This window comes from Heterocephalus glaber, unplaced genomic scaffold, assembly GCF_053883595.1.
Source record: "Heterocephalus glaber isolate CG9 unplaced genomic scaffold, H.glaber_assembly_v1.0 deba00001452, whole genome shotgun sequence".
Taxonomy (NCBI): domain Eukaryota; kingdom Metazoa; phylum Chordata; class Mammalia; order Rodentia; family Bathyergidae; genus Heterocephalus; species Heterocephalus glaber.
Window position 1 is genome coordinate 21,535,754 of NW_028258302.1, and position 23,479 is coordinate 21,559,232.

Genomic DNA, 23,479 nt, shown 5'->3' on the forward strand with positions numbered 1-23,479 from the left:
TTAGTTATATGTCAGCTCCAAACTGTGTTACTTAATCCTTTGAGGCAAAGACAGATTGTCCCAGGCGTCCACATGTAAATGCCAAGTCATGGGAATTAACGACGAAGGTGTGCCAAACCAAAAACCCAGCAATGGCAAATTTGGTCTATGTTAATAAGCTTCTCAAAAGTCAATATTGCTGCAGGGTCAAGAGGAAAGAGACTAAGAAGGTGCCTACTTTACAAGACCTTAACCTTCCTGTGGCCGTCCAGACTAGACAGGGACTGACCATCTGTAGGAATTTCTCAGTGAGCATCAATTACCAGGATTCTATCAGAACAAGCAAACCAGTCAGCAGAAAGAAGACAGATATGGAGGGTAAATGTGGAAGTCATTACTGGGGTGCTCTGCTTCAAGAAAAACCAAACTCAAAAAAAAAAAGAAAGAAAAAAGAAAAACCAAATTCACAAAAGGGTCCTTTTAAATGAGTGGACACATGATTCAACTCTCAAAATTCTGACACCATACAACTTCAAGAACGCATAAAATAAGAAACACAGTTGTAGACATTTTAGTAAAAAAATAATTAGCTAATTCCTGTAGGTTGAAAAATGAGAAGCTAAAGGTTAATTACTAAAGGGACGATGGGGAAAAAAGATGCAGAATTATTATTAAGATGAGATAAAATTAAAGGTTCACATTACATTTATGGGGACCGGTTACTATCTTGGAGGTACTTATATTTATAGTGTCAGACATTGTACCACTTTATGAGGTGTATTATGATTTCATCTTACAGAAGAAACAATTCAGAAGGGTTAAGTGACTTACTCCAAGTGCAGTACACCTAACAGAAAAAGCAGAACTCAAATGAAGACTGCCTCACTTCAAAGTCATAGGGTAACTAAACCTGACGGGAGAGATCAGCACAGGAGCACCAGCAGCAGCAGCACTGGTCTATTGTTACGTATGATAACAAAATATTTTTCAGGATTGTAACAGTACAGGTACATGGGTAATTTGCAACTAATTACTTTTGGTCCCCCAAGGACACAATAGAAACCATGTTGGGCCAGGCTGTAGCTCAGTGGCATGTGCCTGCCTGGCAAGCCCAAGGTTCTGAGTTTGATCCCCAATACAAAAAAAAAAAAAAAAAAAAAGGAAAAGAAACCACAGATGTGTACTTATCAGAAATGGTAGCCAAAAACCCGAAATTTCTTAGAATCAATGAGAAACTGTCAACAAAGCAAGCTGGGGAAATAACTTTGCTCTGTGCATTAGCTGGAGATAATATGAATCTAAACGTGCTGAAGCTCACAAACTGCTCAAATTTACAATACATCCCTTCTTTCCTAACATCTCCAGTATCTCTAGCTCTTCCTCATCTCTGTCAATAAATAACTGGATTCTCATACTAGCCAAAGTAAAAATAAGAATCAGAGTTTTATTATACCATATGTATACATCATTATCACTATTATGTTGTTCCTTGTCCTCCGATTCATGAAAAAAAAAACAATGGAGAAACAATAATTTCTTTCCTTTATGCACATGGACTTGATCAGCATTTACTAGCATTTATTAAGTAGAAGATCCTGGGGAAATGTTCTTTACTTCTAGAGCACATTTGAGTATATAGTGTTCATTCTTTGAAACATGGAAGTGTTACACAGTGGTTATAATCCACTTATGGGGTCATATGGACTCAGGTAAGACAAGTTAAACGTGATTGTGAGTACTGGTTAGCTTACTTACCAGTTGTGTGTCTCAGTCCTTTGGCAATGATATACAGTTGTACCCTGGTTCAATTTTGTTTCTGTTTGCAAACTCTGCATCAGGTGACAGACACAACCGTGGCCATCTTTCCTACACAAATATATCTTTTCCAAAATTGTAGAACAAATTAAGTTCATGAACTGAGGTACCACCATGATTTCCCTAGATACTAGCTTCTTCATATGGAAAGGGAGAAGGCTGGGGATGTAGCTCAGTTGTACAGTGTTGCCTTAGCATGCTCCAGGCCCTAGGTTCCATCCTCAGCACTTGGAGGAGAAAAAAAAGACTCATTCTATAGGGGTAGTGGTTGTAGCTCAGTGTTAAGTGTTGCCTAGCACATGGGAGAATCTGGGTTCACTCCCCAGCACTGCAATCAATCAATTAATAAAGAAATAAGTAAGAAAAGGAGTGATTCTCACTTTTTAGCAGGTATTTCTGGAGTCCTAGCACTCAAGAGGCTTAGGCAAGGGAATTATGTGAGCCTGGGAGTTTGAGGCGAGCCTGGGTAACATAGGGAAACCCTGTCTTAACAGAAAACCGGAATACTAACAGTGCCTATCTCTCCCTGGGGAAAAGCGAGGATGTATAAAACGCCTGGGTGAACAGTCCATTGCACATAGTAATTATGATTTGTGCTCTTTCCCAACAAAAAGCATTTCAAAAGCAAATTCAAAGTCCAAATATTTACTGAGGACTGAAGGGCAGTCATCTCAGCTTCAACATGAGTCAGAGATAAAGAAGATAGACTCTTCCCTGGGGTGCTTGTAATCCAGATGAGATCGGAAGTCAGGTACCCTGAAAACTGACCCAAAGCAGAACCACCGTGCTTCGAGAGGAACAGCACTTTGTGAATCTAGAGGAGGAGGGCGGAACACATTTGGCTGTGGTCATTTTTTCTTTTAAGTCTTCAAGGAGGAGGTATCATTTCATTTGTTTTAGAGGAAGGGTAGACTTCCAACAGCCAGGGACTAGGAAGTTGGGAACACACCCCACCCAAGAAGAAGCCAGAGCTGGGCAGGGAGATGAGGCCCTGTCTGGCTAAGTCTGACTCATGTCCAAGAGGACAGCAGCTGAGGACAATAAGAAGTCCTTTTTTTTTTTTTGGTAACAATAAGAAGTCTTAAGCCACTCTGCAGAGGTCACAAAAGCTGGGCCAGGGGATCTTCACAGCACTTCAACAGGCAGTGAGCATTCCTGAAGAGGGCTTAGGACTGCTGGTATGCTCGGAAGATTCGCCTACAGTGTGCAGGACTGCTTGGAAAGAAGACATTTTGCTGGCAGAAGTTATGGGACCTAACAACTGATGAAGTGTGCATCTGAACCAAAGGAATCCTCAGAGCTTCTACCTGGATAACAAAATAAAACACTGAAGCTACTTACAACAGACATCACCTTTTACTACCAAATTCCTTTAATTTGGTTGATTTTTTTTAAAAAACATGTACATTGTTTTCAGGAACACTGTACAATAGCAACAAGCAAAGTGAAAAGCATTCACTAAGCACTTAGGCCCCTTGATTAAATTCTCTCACCTCATCTGTGCTTTTATAAATCCCATTTAATAGATAAGAAAACTGAGGCCCAGAAAAGTTAAGTGACTTATCTCATGTCACACATTTGGGATTTGAACCCAGGTGGCCTAGATTTTTCATTGAAACTTTTTTTTCAATAGTAGGAATTTGAACCCAGGGCCTTGTGCATGGTAGGCAAGTGCTCTTATCATTTAGCTATATCCCTATCCCCCTCCCTGATTTTGAGGAAAAGTTTTGCTAAATTGCCCAGTCTGGTCTCATTTGTGAACTTTGAGCCTCAGCCTCCTGAACAACTGGGATTATAGGCATGTAACACCACATCTAGCTATGAAGCTATTAAAATTAATTTTAGATTCACCATAGAAGGCCAAACCACCTTCCAAAATTCATTCTGGCCAACACTGTACGGGTATTCCTTGATTGTATAAATACCTACTGTGTGCCAGGCACTACACTCAGACATGGGAAATAAAGTGCCTGCACTAAGTTCACTATTTACTGTTGGAGCCAACTGATAATTAGAAACATGATGTCCAATGATGGAATAAGGATGTGCTAAAAGCAATGAGGAAGTATTCATACGACTCTGGAGGGTTAGAGAAGAGAGCAAGAGAAATGGGTTACAAGGGGCTTCTTGTTGCTAAAATTATCAAGTGGGAGCCAAGAGATAAAACAATACAGCCTTTTATGCCACATTATGGGAGGTCGTGGCCTCTATCCTATAAGCAATAGTGAAGTAATAAAGGGATTTAAGTGGGAAGCAATAAGCCACCGGATGTGTATGTGTTACAAGAGTTCACTTTGGTGGAATGTGGATAGATATGAAGAAGCTTCCATCAAAGATGAAGTTCGCAGTTAGGAGGAGGCCACTGCAGTAAGAGATAAGAATTTGTTTTGTTTTGCTTGCAGTCTTGGGGATGCAACCTAGGGGCCTGGAGCAAGCACTCTACCCCTGAGCTTTGCCCGTACCACTGAGCTACAACTCTAGCCCCAAGGTTCTTTCTTCTTTGCTCATTTGTCTCTCAACAGCCCTCCCTCTACCTTTCCAGTACAATATTTCAGGCTAGGCAGAAAAAATATATGTAGTATTAAAGTACAGAACTGGGACTGAGGGCACTCCCTATAATCCCAGCACTTGGGAGGCTGAGACAAGAGGATCACCACAAATTCGAAGCCAGCCTTGGCTACATAATGAGTTCAAGCCCAGCCCAAACTACACAGCAAGACCCCATCTCAAAATAGAAAGGCAGTACATACAGTATAAAAGGTTTTCACAAGGAGTAGGAATTTCTGGGGAATGGGTGTGACCACGCTAAATGATGCTTAGGTAAGCGATCCACGCAAGGTTATAGCAGAAAGCCTCCTGGACAAAGATTAACAGAGATAGCAAAGGGAGTCAAATATTTCTAACATAAACAGTACCAATGTTTTTGCATTTAAGACATTATTGATGCAGATGATTAATATGCTAAGTCAGCGTTTGCAAAGATGTTGGAAGGACTTGCCTGAATTTTGCGCTTCCATAATCAAGCAACTTTACAGTTACTACTCAAATCTGCCTCTAATACGGTGCAAAAGAAGGCACTACAAGGCAAGGAAATAGCACCTAACTGGCTTTATATTACACCAGTTGTCTGCTGTCTTTCTCAACCACTCACTACTCTACCAACCCTCATAATAAACTTCTCCAAGTCACTGGACTTGCATACTTTAAGAAACCAATTTAGTTTCCACAAACTGAAGGGAAAAAAAAAGTCTTCTAAAGTAGAAGTTACAAGCTGATATAAATTTCAAGTTGAAATAAGGAAAAAATAAGTTGTGATTTTTCAAAGGTTACAGAAAACCTATTCTGGGAATACAGAAAATTAGCGGCATTTACCGAACACCAAGGCAAAACAAATGATTGGAGCAATAATATATTTTTACTTCCAATCAGAAACTCACAGTTTGTCACATTCAAGAATACTCTGAAATGGTTAAAAAAAAGTACAACTAATAGATTTCAATTTAGTCATCTGAGGCCGGGAATTTTAGCTCAGTGGTTTCGCTGCTTGCTGCCAAGCGCAAGGACCCGAGTTCGATCCCTGGTACCAAAAAAAAAAAAAAAGTCATCTGAAATGATGCCAAAAAGCTAATAGCTTTCTCAGGCTTACCTTCCTAGTAAAAACTGAATTATGTTAATTAAATAATTTGTTTCAGTTAATCATTTAAAATCTATCAAAGAATTCTAAGTGGTTTATATGTGCAGGTTCTGACAAAAAAAACCCAACCCCATTTAACACAAACATTTATCATAGTAAGGTATGTACAAATTTGTCAACATTTATGTCAGCACATTATAGTAATTCTGAACTATCCTAAGCATTCTAATGGCTTAGGTTAGATAATGAGCACTGAAATAAAAGCACTGATTTCAATTCTTCCCAAATAAATAAACTATTAGCTATTCATCAAATAATTTCAATATTCTACCTGAAGATACCTAATGAAGTGACCTGGGAAGTTTACACAATTTTAAACAAGCATCTCAGCCATAATCCAATCACCTCCTCCCTCCTGCAATCCCACTGTTCTGTCTTCCCCCTATTTCCTGGAGATCCACTGTCTTTTTTTTTTTTTTTTTTTTTTGGTACCAGGGATTGAATTCAGGTCCTGCCGCTTGCGCAGCAGGCGGCAAAACCACTGAGCTAAATCCCCGGCCCTCCACTGTCTTCTAAGACCACCTTCTCACCTGTGTGGAGCATCCCTTAACAACTAGCTGACTCTGCCAATATGTAATCAAGTTCCTGCCAATATGTAGCTCCATGTGAATCCTCAGTACAACAACAATCACCTAAGAATTATGGGCTACAAGTTCTATGAAGTCATTCTAATTATTCTGCCCCCCCTTTCTGTTTTTTCCACTCCACTCTGTTGCTGAAAGCACATGTGCACCTAGATTTATGGCTGTAAGACCCTGTGCTGTGTACCAGTCTGAATGGCCTGTGGCTAGAGCCAGAAGTCTGGGGTAGTTCCATCTCTGTAGGGCAGGAATTCTCAACCTTGACACTGGTGGTACTTTGGGCTGAGTAACTCTTTGTTGTGGGGCTGTCCTGTGCAAGGCAGGATGCTTACTAATATCCCTGACCTCCACCCACTAGACATCAGTGGCACCCCACTTACTCATCCTTCAGTACAACAACCAAACACATTTCCAGACATTGCTAATGTCAGGGGTGGGGAAGTGAAAAAAGAACCATGCCTGGTTAAGAACCTCTAATTTAAGGCTTTATAATTTATAAAATTCTTTCAAATCCAAATCTTATCCTGGGCCTCATTAAACCTATGTAGAGAGCTAGGGATGTAGCTCAGTGGTAGAGCACTTGCCTAGCATCCCTGAGGCCCTGGGTTCAATTCCCAGCACTACAAAAACAAAGCCCAAACCAAAAAAACTATGTAGGGATTAGTATCGCAGTTTTACAGAAGGCTCAGAGAGGACAATAACCATCCCAAGCCTACTTGGCTCTAGGCCCCTCTTCCTTTCACTATCCCACATTACCTCTCCAGCCTCCACAAAAGGCTCCTAGTTCCCTCATCAGGGAGAGGCTGATCCCTTTCTTCCTCTCTTCTCCTTCCCTTCGTTTCCCTCAAAGCAGAGAGCCTTTCCTCCAAGGAAACCCTCTGTGGAAGCCCAGCACATTCAAGAGATTAAAAAGTCAGCTGCTGTTTGAGGAGTCCAAGTAGGCCCTATATCCTGAATCCTATCCACCCTGTCCCTGAGGGGCTACACATACTCCAGGGCTCTACAGAGAACTTCTAGAAACTGGTGGCTAATGAGCTCCCTCATGTGACATGATTCCAAACAGCCATCCCTTAGTGAGGCAGAGATGGTCTGTGGTGTAATTGTAAGGGCTGAAATGGGACTTAGTCATATTAGGCATAGACATTAGTGGGCTTGAGGGACAAAGAGCGGTTTTCAAAATAGCATGCACTGCCAGTTAATTAGAGAAAGACTTCTATGTATAATACATTTATAATCATTTGTTAAGTCTCAAACCCTAGCAAACCCACAGAGCACAAAAACACCTTAAGGTTAACATTGTTCACATTATTTCTGATATCTGGCTACATGACCATCTAACTCCAGAACAAGGCACACTGCCCTCCTGGCTGCCACAGCCTACAGCCCAATGATACAAGGAAGGGAATATTCTTGTCTTAGACTGGGACCTGGTTTAAATTAAGAGCTTATTTTTCTCAAATTTTCTTTCTTAAGTTCCTTATATGATTAAAGCTCCTGAGAAAACAATGACCATCTGAAAGGACAGAAAGGCATTTTGCAATTCCAAAAGAACTTCTAAGTAAAAACATCCATAAGCATCATAATTATATTAGTTCCCTGAACACCAGGTGTAACTTTATAATACATTCTACCTGTATCTGTGCATGGCCTATGTGTCTTAATTGATTTTTTTCATCAAGGGCACAAACAGCCGAGGACCTAGGAAGTAAGGGGCTGGTTCCTCAATGTGTCAGACCCTGGATTCCAGATAAGAGTCACATTAAACACAAATACTACCTTAATCCAAGCTCCCAAATGAGGGGGTAGGAATAGACAGTGTACGTGTGTGTGCACACGCACACACCAAGTGTATAGGACCCCAATAGCTGGGTAAATCGAAGAGACATACCTGGAATCAGAAGACCAGTAAACCGGAAGTCTCATGGACAAATCTGCTCAATATCCAGAACAAGGAAGAAATGAGTGCTAAACCAATCACCCTACATAAATAACCCTAGGGAACATGTCTAAACCTACTGGGACCAATTTTCCAATCTGTGAAACAAAAAGGGTAAAAAAAGATTAATGCTATCTGCTTTTTCCCCCCAGAGAAATTAAACTTTACTTTCCAAATAAAAATATTTCACAGAAAATAGTTACATAAAACAGATGAGGAGCCGGGGATTTAGCTCAGTGGTTCCGCGCCGCCTGCCTCGCAATCACAAGGTCCCTAGTTCGATCTCCAGTCCCAAAACAATAAAACAGATGAGCTGGGCCTATAATTTCACCACTGTGGGAGATTAAGGCAGGAGGATCAGAATAAATGTTTCAAAATAAAAAATAAAAAAAGCTGGGATGTAGCTCTGTGCAAAAGCCCCAGATCCAAACCCTAGTACTACAAAACAAAACAAAATAAATTAAAAAACAGATCAGTGTGGAACTTTTCTTTTGAGTGGGGTAGGAGAGGCTGGAGACCCGATTAAAAATCCACTTCCTCAGCCTCCCCTCCATGGAGTTCCTCTTGGTACTACCCCACCCACTGCCAACCTCATGGGATACTATGGAAGACATTTAAAAACCACAGGACCAAATGAATCCCTAAGGTTCCTTCTAGTTCCCAAATGCTACCATTCTGTGTGTAAATTCAAAGAGGTTATTCAACTGAGGCTATCCAAGGAAAGCAAAAATTAGATATCATATCTACCAAGATCAAATCCCATTAACCTGCTAACCAATTCATTAATGGTTAATTAATTCACACCTGGTGAAGTTTAAAGAAACATTCACTTTACGAACATACTAATGACAAAACTGGACTTAGTTATTTAAGGAACAAATTTACAACTACAGGGAAACTGACTGAATTCAGTAATTCTTTTAAAAGAAGTTGTTCTCATTTATGTATTAAATTATAAAAACTGCAAAGTTAGGAATCCTCTCTACCAAGCATCATCATTGTTCCCTGGGGATAATATGGATTAAGTATATTGTTTATCAGTACATATATAAACAGGACCACATATCACAAATGGTGCTCTGTAACTTGCTTTTCTCACTTTACAAAAGACACCTTTTTGTGGTAGGTCTTTTAAAAAACATTTTATGGAAAGTACATACACAGAAAGTATACCACTTGGGCTAGAATAATGTAGTAAAAGTGCTTGTCGAGCATGAGTGAGGCCTTGGGTTTCATCTCCAGCAACACACACACACAGAACTATTCCATGAATTTTTACTAGCTACACACACCCTTGTAACCAACAGCTAAAGCAAGAAACAGATTATCAGCATCCTCAGAGATAATGCCTTCTACTCCTTTAGTTAAAACTCTCTACCCAAGAATAACTGTGTTTTGACTTCAATAACACCATTTTGCCTGTATTAGACTCATATAGTAAATACTTTGGGACAACACTGTTGTGAACAGTTGTAGTTTACTTGTTATCATTGCTGTAATGTACTCCATTACATTAATATACCACAATTTATGTATCACCCTACTGATGAGCATTTGAGCAGTTTCAGTTCAGTGCCATTATGAACAGTGTTCTATGAACACTGTAGTATAGCACAGGTATGTATTTCTACTGGGTATGCATACTAGGGATGGAATTGCTGGACTGCAGGGTGCATATATGGTTTGCTTTAGTGCAAAGTGCCAGTTTTCCAAAGAGGTTGCAGCAATTCATATTCCCATAAGCTGGGTCTGAAATCTAGTTGCTCTATGTCTTCAACAACACTTGGTATTTTTCATCTTTTTGCTTTGTTTTGCTTTGATTTCCTCAGTTATTTTTCATCCATCATCTGGTGCCTATTTTGGTCTGAGAGAACTTTTAATTTACGAGGAATAAACTGTACCATAAAGTGTGAACAACTCAATGAGTTCTGACAGATATGTATACCTATGTAACTACCATTAAAATAAAACACAATATTGCCATTATCCACCCCCAAGTTGCAGTCTATTGTTTTCTCTAGTATGTCAATGTTTTTGTTGTTGTTGTAATTTTTGTTTTTTGCATCCTAAGAAATCCTTTCTAACCCAAGGTCATAAAGACTTTTCTCCTATATTTTCTTCTAGAGATTTTATAGTTTTAGCTTTTACATTTAAGTCTATGACCCTTCCAAGTGAAGTTCATTTTTGTCTCTATTTGGATATCCAATTGTTCTAGCACAATTTGTTGAAAACATTTCCTCTCCCCACTAAATTGTCTTTGTCCAAAATGAACTAGCCATATATAAAGGGTGATCAAAAAAATAGTGAATGTTTACATAAAAAGGTTTTTTTACAGTAAAAAAAACATTGCCATTAATCCCCCTCAAGATACTCCCTCTAGGGGCCAGAGATTCAACTCAGTGGTTCCACCACCTGCCTCGAAAGCACGAGGTCCTGAGTTCAATCCCCAGTACCAAAACAAAAACAAAAACAAAAAAATACTCCCTCTTGTTTCAAATACACTTGTCTTATGATTCTTGCCACTTTCTGAAGCAGTTCTAGAAGTCTTTCGTGTCTTTACGAGGTATGAGATGGTGAATGCTGCTGAGTGCCACTCAACAGAAGGCAGGCTTGTAAAAACAATACTTTGTGTCCTCATCCACCTTATTCACCAGTCTGGCTGTTCCCCAGTCAAAATGACCATGAAAGATAAACATTTGGAATTAATTCAGGATATCGAGGTAGCCATCACAGTGCACCTAACGACACAAAAAAGGACTTCCAGAACTGCTTCAGAAAGAGGCAAGAACAATGGGATAAGTGTATTTGAAGCAAGGTGAAGTGTTCTGAGTGAGATTAATGACAATGTGTCTTTTACTGTAATAAATTTTTTAAAACTTCAAACACTCACCTTTTTCATCACACCTGGTATTTATGGCCCTATTTCTGGACTCCTATCTTATTCTACTGATCTATACATGTTTCCCTTCTCCAATACCACACTGTCTTATAACTTAAATCTTGAAATCAAGTAATACAGGTCCCCCAACTTTGTTCTTTTAAAAAATAATTTTCACTATTTTGGATTATTCACATTTGCATGAAGAGTTTAAAAATCAGCTTTGACCGAGAGTATGGCTCAGTGGTAAGGCACATGTCTAGCATTTGTAAAGCCCTGGGTTTCATCTCTAGCACCAAAACCTCAAAACCATACACACACACACACACACACACACACACACACACACACAAAATCCAATTTCTCAATTTCTGAAAACTTCTTTGAACATTACTTTAAAATTTTTTCTTTCTAGAAAAAGATACTATAAACTTTCTCAACTAGTTGCTGGGACAATAAAAAAGGAATAATATATTAATGCACCAAATATGGTAACAAATTAACAACATTTAGTTAATATTAGCTTTCTCTCTCCTCCTTTTGGCCTTTAAAAAAACAGGACCCAATCTAGCAATGCCCTAACAGTTCACTAGTGGGGTCAATGGCCATAGTAAAAATATTACCACACCAAACAACTTTTGTAAGTAAATATTTGTATTTTTACTTGGATTCAAAACTGAAATGCACTTGCCAAAGAAAGCAATTCAGCATATTTACTAATAAACTGTTTCAGGCCACATTTTAGGAAAGCATAAAACCACAGCCAGAACAAAAATTTAAATGTATCAAGTTCCATATAGCACCTAATTACATTATTCTGTAATGGTAACAGAAGATTCTCTTCTAGCAAGATCACAATGTTCCATCATTCATACTGCTGCCACAAATGGAAAAAGTATTTTTACTCACATTGTTTAGAAACACATAAAGCAAACAAAATATGGCTAGCAATTCAATAATTAACTTGTACTAATTTGAAACCCAAACCAATAAACAACTAAAAACCTTTGAAGTATTTTAGTTTAGCCTAAATGATATCACCCCATGAAATGGTGAGGTATCAGTTTGCAAACACAGTGTACCAAGAGGCAATTTTCGGTGAGCCACCAATGCTTTGTGGTAACCCACATTTATCAGATGGACTGATACTTAAAGAAAAACAATAATTTGCTTTCTTTTTCCATGACTTTATTCAATGGCCTCTTTCAGTAAAGAATTTTTTGACATTAAATGGCTTTAAACAATCTAACTATACTGTATTTAATTACTGAATGAATACACAAAATCTGCTGATTAATCCTAAAACAGGTCAGCTGCTAAGTCATTTACTGTTCTACTTCCTTGGCAAGAATGGCAAATCCTTTCTTTTCATGAAGATGAACACACAGCAATTTATTAACTTTCACCTCTGCTGACTGAGATACATATTATCAGTAATCTACTTCAAGACATAAGAGAAATTAATAAATTTCCAAATGTCACTTGGGCTGCCCTCCTGCCTCTCCTACTTGTCAACGGCACACTAATTCCTCGTACGCAGGCTTGGCATCACCAGCTGCTCACACTCTTGAGCTCTGCATTTTAAGTTCTGTAAATACCACTCTATTCTGGCAAGATTTCATCTGTCTCTTCTCCACTTCTGCTCCCATCTCAGTTCTGGGTTCACTTTGTCTCACGGTCCCATTTTCTGCATGACTCTGCAATATATATAACCCATTTATTTCCCTGCCTTTCATGAGGGCCTTCTCCAATTCATTCTCCTTTACTCCAGTGATCTTTCTTCTTCTGAAGTCAGAAATTCAACCATGCCACCCTACAACTTAAGAGTCAACAAACTTCCCTAAATGTGATACAGAATTGCCATACAATCTAACTATTCCACCCTATGTACAGACCCAAGAAAAATGAAAACATATGTCCACATAAAAACGTGTACACTTAATCACAACAGCATTATTCAGAATAGTTGAAAGTGTAAACAAACTAAATGTCTATCACCTGGTAAATGGATAAACAAAAGGTGGTATAGCCATACCTCGGAATATTTGGTAACAAAAAATGAAGTACTTATGTATGCTACAATATAGACATACCTTGAAAACATGCTAAGTGAAAGAAGATGGACACCAAAGACTACATATCATATCATTTTCATTATGTGCAATGTCCAGAATAAGAAAGTAGATTAGTGGCTGTTTGGGAAGATAATGCACGTAAAATGTGACATGCTTAGCGCAGTGCCTGGCACATACATCATAAATTCTCAGTAACTGGTAGTCATTCTCATGATTCCCCAAAGAAGCCAGAATCTCTATCCTCTGGAACCCTGGACAACTTCTGAGGCCTGGAGTGGTCTTCCTCCAGGTCCTCCTGTTAAATCTCTACACAATCTCCAAGATGGAATTCAAATGTCACCTCTTCCTTTTCTCATTCCTCAAGGAGAGTAGAGCCAGTGACTATTTATACCGTGCATACTTCACACAATGACCTACCACAGGGGCTGGTGTTAAACTGTTTTGAGACATATGTATTAACAATTACAATTACATATATAAAGATGGAAAATACAGAAGAAATGGACAGGTTCCTAGATTCATATGAATTACCAAAACTGAATCAAGAAGATATAGAAATTCTAAATAAACCAATATTAGCCAATAAAATTGAATATGTAATTAAAAACCTATCAACAATGAAAACCCCTGGCCCTGATGGATTCACTGCTGAATTCTACAAGGAATTTAGAGAAGACCTAATGCCACTACTTCTCAAACTCTTTAATGAAATTGAAAGGGAAGCAATACTCCCAAATTCATTCCTGGAAGCAAGCATTACCCTGATTTCAAAACCAGAGAAGGATCCAAACAAAAAGGAGAATTACAGGCCAATCTCCCTAATGAACACAGACCAAAAAACTTCAATAAGATACTGGCAAACAGGGCCAGGGATTTAGCTCAGTGGTTTGACCGCCTGCCTCACAAGCGCAAGGACCCAAGTTCGATCCCCAGTACCAAAAAAAAAAAAAAAAAAAAGATACTGGCAAACAGAATGCAGCAAATCATCAAGAAGGTTATACACCATGACCAAGTAGGATTCATCCCAGGGATGCAGAGATGGTTCAACATAGGAAAATCAATAAATGTAATATACTATATTATAGAGCCAAGGACAAAAACTATATGATCTACCAAGTTCAATCCCTGATACCAAGAACAAAACAAACAACAACAACAAAATACTATATGATCCTCTCAACAGATGCATTTGACAAGGTCCAACACCCATTCATAATAAAAACCCTATAGAAAATTAGTATAAATGGTCTTTATCTCAATCTGATAAAAGCCATCTCTGACAAACTAACAGCCAACAACATACTAAATGGACAAAAACTGAAACCTTTCACTCTAAAATCAAGAACAAGACAAGGTTGTCCACTGTCACCACTCTTATTCAATATAGTTTTGGAAACACTAGCCAGACCAATAACACAAGAGAAAGAAATAAAAGGAATAAGGACAGAAAAGGAAGAAGTTAAATTATCATTATTTGTAGATGATATGATACTCTACATAGAAGATCCCCAAAACTCCACCAAAAGATTTCTAGATTTGATAACCAAATTCAGTGGCGAAGCTGGATACAAAATCAACACTCAAAAATCAATAGCCTTCCTGTACACGAATAACAAACTCATGGAGAAATAAGTGAAACAATCCCTTTCACAATAGCATCCAAAAAAATGAAATACCTAGGAATCAATCTAACGAAGGAAGTAAAAGACCTCTACATTGAAAACTACAGTACTCTGAAAGCGGAGATTGAAGAGGATACCAGAAAATGGAAAGATATCTCTTGTTCTTGGATAGGAAGAACCAATATAGTGAAAATGGCCATACTTTCAAAATTGTTATACAGATTCAATGCAATCCCAATCAAAATTCCTGTGCCACATCTCACAGAATTAGAAAAAACAATCCTAAAATTCATTTGGAACCAGAAGAGGCCTAGAATAGCAAAGGCAATTCTGGGCAACAAAGACAAAACAGCGGGTATCACAATCCCTGACTTTAAATCATACTACAAAGCTATAGTGATAAAAACTGCATGGTACTGGCGAAAGAACAGACCTAAGGATCAATAGAACAGACTAGAAGATGCAGAAACAACTCCAGACATACTCAGCCAGCTTATCGTTGACAAAGGAGCCAAAATACCTTCACTGGAAGAAAGCCTCTTTAGTAAATGGTGCTGGAAAAACTGGCTTTCCGCATGCCGAAGACTGAAACTAGACCCATACCTTTCATCACGTACTAACCTAAAATTGAAATGGATCAAAGATCTAAATATTAAAACAGAAACACTAAATCTGCTGGAAGAGAAAATAGGTAGAACGCTTGAGGACACAGAAGTAGGCAAAGACTTCATGAACAAAACCCAGACCTCACGAGAAATATTACAAAGAATCAACAATCTCATCTTATTAAAAAGCTTTTGCACAGCAAGAGAAACCACCAGCAGAGTGAAGAGACAACCCATAGCATGGGGAAAAAAATGTATCACCTATTCATAGGACAAAGGACTATTATCTAGAATATAGAAAGAACTAAAAAAACCAGACCCCCAGAATTTAAAGACCCAATCCAAAAATGAGCATCTGAAATGAAAAGGCACTTCTCAAATGAAGAATTAGAAACAGCAAATAAATATATGAAAAAATGTTCAATATCACTGGCCATTTGTGAAATGCAAATTAAAACAATGCTAAGATTCCATCTCACTCCAGAAAGAATGGCTGCTATCAAGAAATCAACCAATAACAAATGCTGGAGGGGCTGTGAGGAAAAAGAAATCTTTCTCCACTGTTGGTGGGGTTCCTGAACTCCCACCAACAATGGAGAAGGGTTCCTTTCTCACCAAAACCTCACCAGCATTTGTTATTGGTTGATTGTAGACTGGTGCAACCACTGTGGAAATCAGTGATTTCACAAAATACTAAAACTAGAGATTTCATTTGACCCAGCTATTCTTTGGTATCTTCCTGAAAGAACTGAAAGCATCATACCACAACAATATACGCACACCCCATGTTTATAGCAACACAGTTTGTAATAGTTAAGTCTTGGAAACAGCCCAAATGCCCTTCAACCAAGGAGTGGATGAAAATGTGGTTTTACTGTACTACTCCATTGTACTGTTACTGTTACTGGAGTAACTACTCCATTGTACATAAATGTCTTGAGACATTTATAGCTAAATGGATGGACCTTGAGACCACACTCTTAAGTGAAATAAATTGGACACACGTTTAATACCTCATTGTTTCTTTGGTGTGAGAAACTGAAAGTGGAAATAAGGACTAAAATGTGTAATAGATACTGGAAATGGGAAGAAAATCTTCAAATGGGAAGAACAAGGGAAGAGGGAGGGAAAAAGGACAGAAGGGACAAGAAAAAAAAGTAAAAATAGAAGGAAAAAATGGAAACAAAGCTTTTGTACATAGGGAGGAAAGGGGGCTGGAGGGGGGAATGGGATAAAATCAGAATAAAATTTATTCAAAAAAATAATTACATATATAAACTGAATACAGATTGTCAGGTTTCCATATCACCTGTGATAGTCAAAATCATATGTGCTAATTATTTTACCTTATGACCTCTACCCTTCACTTACATGCCTGTCTAATTTTTATCAAGTTCAGGCAACAGTCTAACTGTTCTATAGAAATTATGTCATTCTGGGCCAAGGATTTAGCTCAGTGGTTCCACTGCCTGCGTTGCATGTGTAAGGTCCCAAGTTCGATCCCCGGTACTTAAAAAAAAAAAAAAAAAAAGATAATGTCATTTATCCTCACTTGTGAAGACTCTCTGAGGCATATACTATCACTTTATATAGATAAGAAAACTAAGGCACAGGAAGGGTACTTATTGGTACACTTATTTCCAATGGAAAAAAACAGGAAAAAGAAAAACAAAATGCCTATGTATGCTACCACAGTCCACAGAACTGAATAGTTTATTAGTATCTACAGCTTGCATTTTTTCTTGCTACTAAGATAATAATAAATACTGTTATACTTGATATACATGGTTTGATATACTTGAAGGGCAGCCTTTTTCAAAAAAGGCATCACAGCATGGGGCAATCGTCTCCCTACCATAACATCTCTTCCCTTCTTTTAGAAGAAACCAGAATTCCTGGCCAATACATAGATTAGTAAGGCTAGCTATTTCTCATTCTGGTCTCACAGTGGAGTAAAAGAGAGGGAAAAGAGGTATAATCCATATTAAAGCTTTCAAGTAACACCATGGATTCCCAGGATCTAAAAATGAATCAGGAACTACTAATACCAGATCTTCCTTAGAGCATCCTCGCATAAGTCTGCACTCTGAGGCTCTGCCTGCCATCACACAGACAACAACTTGGTCATGAGGTCCACAGCCCATCGGCACACCCTCCTGCTTCCAAAATGAGCTGTAGCAGGCCTCTGAGGGCAAGGACAGTTTTTGCTTTACCCACACTTGCAGGCACAGGAACTCTCAAACCACAAGGAAACAGATCCTGGAAATCTCAAAACTCTGCAATATTTCATCTAAAATCTTACTTTCTCTGAGATGTAGAAACCAAACATAACCTGCCGTCCAATCCATAGCAATAAGACGAAGCTAAGGACATCAACTCTGTAGAGGCTAGAACTATTAGGTTGCCTACAGTCACAAGATACTATGCCTTTTATGCTCAGTAACAAGAAATGTGTGTCTTGGGCTGGGGATTTAGCTCAGTGGTTTCAACGCCTGCTACGCAAGCGCAAGGACCCGAGTTCGATCCCCGGTACCAAAAAAAAAAAAGAAAGAAAGAAATGTGTGTCTTACCCACACGCGTGAGTACATGTAAGACGAATTTCTCAGTACATACAAGGAAAATGAATTGCGTGGAGAATGAAAACCAGAGCATTCCATAAATCTGATAAAATTTAAAAATAAATCTATAAAATTAGCAAAAAACATTAATGATGCATTCACATAAAACTAATGGAACATGCCATTCATAAAATGTAACATTCTTCACTCCTTTTTAATTTCCTGCAGTAAAGCTTTGGCACTACTGCTCAAACCAACCTCACCCTTTACGTACTTGTTTAAATACAAAGTGATCTCTGGTTTATGTTTCTTGGTTGACTACTCCCAAATATTTCCAAAACTTTATTATTAAGTTCTACTGACATCAATTTATATCCCCCAGTGAAATAAAAAGTTGGTAAAATTCCTAAGAGTTCCAGGACACATGATCAAATGCGAACTGGCAGAAATTAACATAAAATCTACTTGGACTTTTTAATTTAAATGCTAATTCATTCAGTTAATAAGCATACTAAGTAGGAAATAAGGCAGAAAACAAATTCTCAGCAATACATGTCATTCACTTGACAATCATTATCAGATGCCTCCCTGACCATGCAGGTTGAGGGGCTCAGTGAACAAAACAGTCTAGTTCTTCACTTGATCTTAGCCAAAAGGCCAAGAAGTGATAACGGTCTAGTTCTTAATGAAGTTTGCATTCTAATGAGGCAAAACAATCAAGTACAGAAACTGCAAATTTCAGAAGGTGATATATATGCTATTAAGAAAAATGAATGATGTAATAAGAGAATATACAGCACACTCAGGAACTTCTTAAATGTGAATAGGGTTATTAAAAAATAGATAATCTCAAACTTTATGGATGAACCAGGCAATGCACGTGAGCGGCAGTGGTAGGAGTAAGAATACAGGTCAAAGAGAGGGATAAAAAAATGTGAAGTGGACGCATGGAATGTAGCTCAGTGGCAGAACTGGAGACCCTGGGTTCCATCTCCAGCACCACTAAAAAAAAAAAAAAAAAAAAAATTTGGGAGAAGAGAGGAAAAGAAAGGAACAAGGGCTGCAAGAGAGAAGAGACAGAAATGGATGTAATGGGTAAGAGCCCATTGGGCCTATCACTCAGTACTCCTGTTCAAAATCAGGGAGGAATGGGGGTTTTTTTGATCCATGGTCCTAATTTATTGCCTCAAATAATAATAAAATCACCTTTCCTTTCACACACAAAATACAAAATAAATAGGTATTTCAACACCAAAATTAACAGTGGAAACAGTACTATTTTTCTTAAGATAATAATAGAAGGAAGGGTATAGCTATAGATAAATCTCTCCCTGCAGGATATGAGAACTTTCTATTCAGATATTATTCAAAGAAGATCTTTGAGGAACACTTTTAAAAAGAAACACTGCCTAAAAAAAAAAAAAAGAACGACTGCCTAAGATACATACTTAAGAAAGCTACCCAACTCAGCAATACAGCATCTACACTGAAGATATGCAATCAGCTCAGTGTGGAGGCTGAGGCAGGATTGCCAGCCTAGGCTGCATACTTAGTTCAAGGCCTGAACTATATAGCAAGACCCTCTCAAAAAAACAAAACAAAACAAAACAAAAAACCGTGGAAAAAGACTGAAAACACTTTGTGTAAGAGAAGCAAACAGGGAAATCTCACAAAAGTTCCTGTCCACCCAACATAGTTTCCCTATAGTTTCTGCAAAGTCATTATAAGGAACCGTCAAAATGGTGCTGAAAGCCTTTTTCCTTGCCTACCTCCACCAAACCTCCATTCCCTGAGACTCCGTCTTCATTCTTAAGTACCAGAAAAGCAAAGGGCCAAAAAGCCTTAGGGAGTTTCAGAACTTCACTACCTACGCTGGAACAGGAAGCAACACTCAAGAGAAAAGCATTCACTGTCATGGTCATAAAAGGTCACCCAAACAAAGCTTTCCATGCCTTCTCTCTCTCTCTCTTACTCTTGTGTCCTTTCTCTAAGCCCAATCTTGAAGGGACAATTCACTCAAATCTGAACTCATTGTGTCCTCAAAATTGAAACCTCCTTCTCAAGTTTTCCTTGATCACTCTCACTCAACTAAGAAGAAAACGAACCAAATCATAACTTTTCTCACTACAGCCTTCTGATCTCCTGCCATTTCATGCAATCAGTTTCTGGTTGTTTTTGTTTTTGTGGTACTGGGGATTGAACCCAAAGCCTTTGCATTGAACTACATCCCAACCGCATCCCCTTTATTATTTCTTATTTTGAGACAGGGTCTCACTAAGTCACTAAATTGTCTAGGTTGGGCTCAAAGTTTGTGATCTTCCTGCCTCAGCTTCCCACAATGGTGGGATTATAGGCATGCACCACTACACCTAGCCAATTCCTATCTCATACAGTGTGATGAAGTTTGCTCATAACCTTTTTCATTAACTTCCAAATGCTAATCAATAACATCAGTACTTACATGACCTTGGAGTCATCTCTACAAGAAATGAAGAAAAGGGCTCGGGATTTAGCTCAGTGGTTTCGCCGCCTGCTGCACAAGCGCAAGGACCCGAGTTCGATCTCCAGTACCAAAATAATAAATAAATAAATATAAAACATAAGAACTGAAGAAGAGTTAACCAGGAAAGAGAGAGAGAGAATATACACTTTTATTGAGTTCCTGCTGCATGCCTGGCATTGAGTGGCCTAAGTGAGATACTACTATTTCCATTTTATAAATGGGAAAAACTTTGAAGTTTCTCAAATACCCCCATTTCCTTTCCAGTCTAACAGTTCAATCTCTTATCACCTCATATACACAGTACTGCCTGCTTCCTCTACTCCAAATTCACTCTGTATAGAAACTGCCAGAACAATCATACCAAAATTCCACTTACAGCACATCAATTCCCTGTTGAGAGTAGTAAAATGCCTTATGTTTCTCTATCTCCTCACTGAATGGCCCATACTGGAATAAATATTTGTTGCTTAAAACATCCCATGATTCCCCACCAGCCTACATGTAGAGGAAGCAATAGATTTTAATGCAGAGATGCTGAATATGCAGAATACACGTGAAAAAGTCAAAGGCAACTCTTAATTATTTTAAGATAAAATGGAATCTCTTTAAGACCCTTCATGGTCCAGACTTCACCTAAAGAGCTCTCTTTTCTTCAGTGAATAATGCCACTGAAGTTAGAATGCCTGTGGTCTAGCCCCAGTTTCCCTACCTCTGGCTACTTAACCTCTCCATGCTTCAGTTTCTTCCTCCAAAAAGGTTCAACATGACTTCAGCTTAGGCTCTGCCATTCTCCCTGACTATCCAAGTCCATGCCTTTCTACAAAGGCCAGGTGAAGGCTCATTTCCCTTGCAATATCTTATTGGCTGCACTCAACTCTTCCATTTGCTTGATATACAAAAGCTCTACAGCAGACTAAAGTCTGAATCTCTCATTTTTACTTTGCTCTGTAGTAATATCTTACCATGCCTCATTTTATCATTCCACATGTGTATGCCCCAACCCGCAGCAGTGTTCCACTCAGAACCACAGGGTTCCATCTCACTGCCTCAGGTGGTCACCAGTGGCACCACATTAATGTCAACAGTATTACTACATTTCTTGAATACATAATACATGCCAGGCATCGTGGTATTTTATGTATTTTTCAAAATGTCCCTTAGTGTCTTTAATTCCTTAGGTAAATCTTTATGCCCGTTTCATAGCTAAGAAAGAGATCTTACCCAAAGCTACAACATTGGTGAGGATGAGGACAAAGAGAGTGGGTAACTCAAACTCAGCTCTGTCTATGAGAAAGCCAATTCTAAACCTCTATATCATACTATTTAGTAAGTAGTATTTACTTCTCTCTTAAATGCAAAGTGTTAACACAAAAGTCGTATTTTGGGGTCACTCCCAGAACAACCAATTTCTAATTAGTGAGCCACACTCAAACCTTTATAAACGAACTCATTTAATCCTCCCAACAACTCTATGAGATAGTAGTAATTATTATTGCTAATTTATAAATGTGGAAACAAGCACAGAGAGGTTAACTTGTCCCAAATTACAGAGCTCCCAAGTGCTGAATTTGGGAGTGAAATAGTAACTGTGATAAATTATTTCATTTACTGACTCATTAACAATTTGTACATTCTTCTAGGGGTTGGGGAGTCAGCAGAGAATAAACCAGAAAACATCCCTGCTTTCATGGAGCGTACTATCTTATTTTCTTCCCAGCACTTTCAAAGACACAATCCTAGGTTCTCTTAAATATCCTAAGATTTCCATACACAAAAGTCAACTATGGATAATAAAAAGCAGTATGGAAGAGGGCCGGGGATTTAGCTCAGTGGCACCGCGCCTGCCTCACAAGCACAAGGTCCTGAGTTTGATCCCCAGTACCAAAAAAAGTAGTATGGAAGAGTGAACGTGGGAGCCAAAGCTCTCAGAACCAGAAAAGCCAGGTTAAATGTTGTGATTCTGGGCAAATTCCTACACCTCACTGCCCACTTCATACCTGTAACAGCTTATTTATGATAATGCATTAAGTTGCTGCATCTGACACAGTGCAGGCATCTCGCACACGCTGAATCAATGAGACACAAGACACATACACAACGACTTCATAATTTGTATTGTCACTGAGCACATGGCAAAAGACAACCCGGAGTTACACCAAGGACTGAAAAGTGACGAAGCTCTTACTCTCCATGGCAATTCTCATTCCGGATCATCATCACTGTCTCCTATTTCGCGCCCCAGACTGCTCTGATTCCGGTAAATGAAGAGACAGATCGGAAACAACAGCAATTCGCATAAGGGCCTGACAGTGTCTATAAAACACTCCGGATGACCTTCTTCAGAGGGTACTTTTGCTTCAGCTGGGAGGCAGTGTGGCCTCCTGAGCAGGCTCCAGACCCCGAGCCGGGCGAAGGGGCAACAAGAATTCCAAGCCCAAAGCACACGAGGACGCGTCCTGCAGTTTTCCCCTTGAAGAGCTCCCCGACTTTCTTGCCACCTGCCACCCCGACCACAATGCCCGGGGCTGCAACTCCAGCCACCCGCCCCAGCAGCTGCGCAGGCTCCTCGGCCTGTGCCCCTCGCCGAACGAGTGACCTCCTATCAGCGCCCAGCCCCAGCTCGCCCTGACCACCAAGGCTGGAGCAGGCCGCGCGGCGAGACGCCGCGCCTGTCCGTCCGCCCTCCTGGCTGCTCGGCTACAGGCCGGGCTTGCCAGGGACGAGAAGCCCTTACCTATCTTCACGACTGCATCCGCCAAGCACCGGTCCCACTTCCTGCCGAGGTCAGACTCCGACATGTTCCCCACCCGCGGCTCCCGCTTTCCTCACGGCCGGCTCCCGAACTCCGATTCCCGATAAGTCTCGCGAGAGCCGGCCAAGGCTGCAAGCCCAGAAGGCTGGCGCCCGCCCTCCAGATATCGCGAGATGACCCCGTGGCTTCCGTCCCTTCCGGTCTTTTTTCTGTTGGTAGTCAAGGTAACAGATTGCCCAGAGTCCTGAGGTGACCTTGACCTTGGAGCTGCGTTTAAGGGTGGTGAGGCCGGCAGTTTCCTAGGTGGCATCAAGAGCCCGTCCGGAAGGCCGTTCATCTGCACCAACTCCAGGGAAAGGGAGAGCAGAGCCCTGGATTTATGCATTCCTTCACTATTTCTACTCATTCATTCAGTCATTTATTACAGCGGAGTTCCCGCCCCCAACACTGACACAGAAACTGCTCTGGCAGAAGTCACCTA

At 39.6% G+C, this 23,479-nt stretch overlaps 1 protein-coding gene across 1 annotated transcript in view; it reads right to left on the reverse strand.

The window, feature by feature from the left end:
• The window catches only part of Micos10 (mitochondrial contact site and cristae organizing system subunit 10), a 35,161-nt gene extending 11,991 nt beyond the window's left edge, over positions 1–23,170 (reverse strand). Inside the window, exon 1 of the mRNA XM_004850445.4 lies at positions 22,981–23,170. Within this exon, the coding sequence (XP_004850502.1) occupies positions 22,981–23,044 (64 nt within the window). The 5' untranslated portion in view covers positions 23,045–23,170. The remainder of the gene's footprint in view (positions 1–22,980) is intronic.
• Between the last annotated feature and the right edge of the window lie 309 nt (positions 23,171–23,479).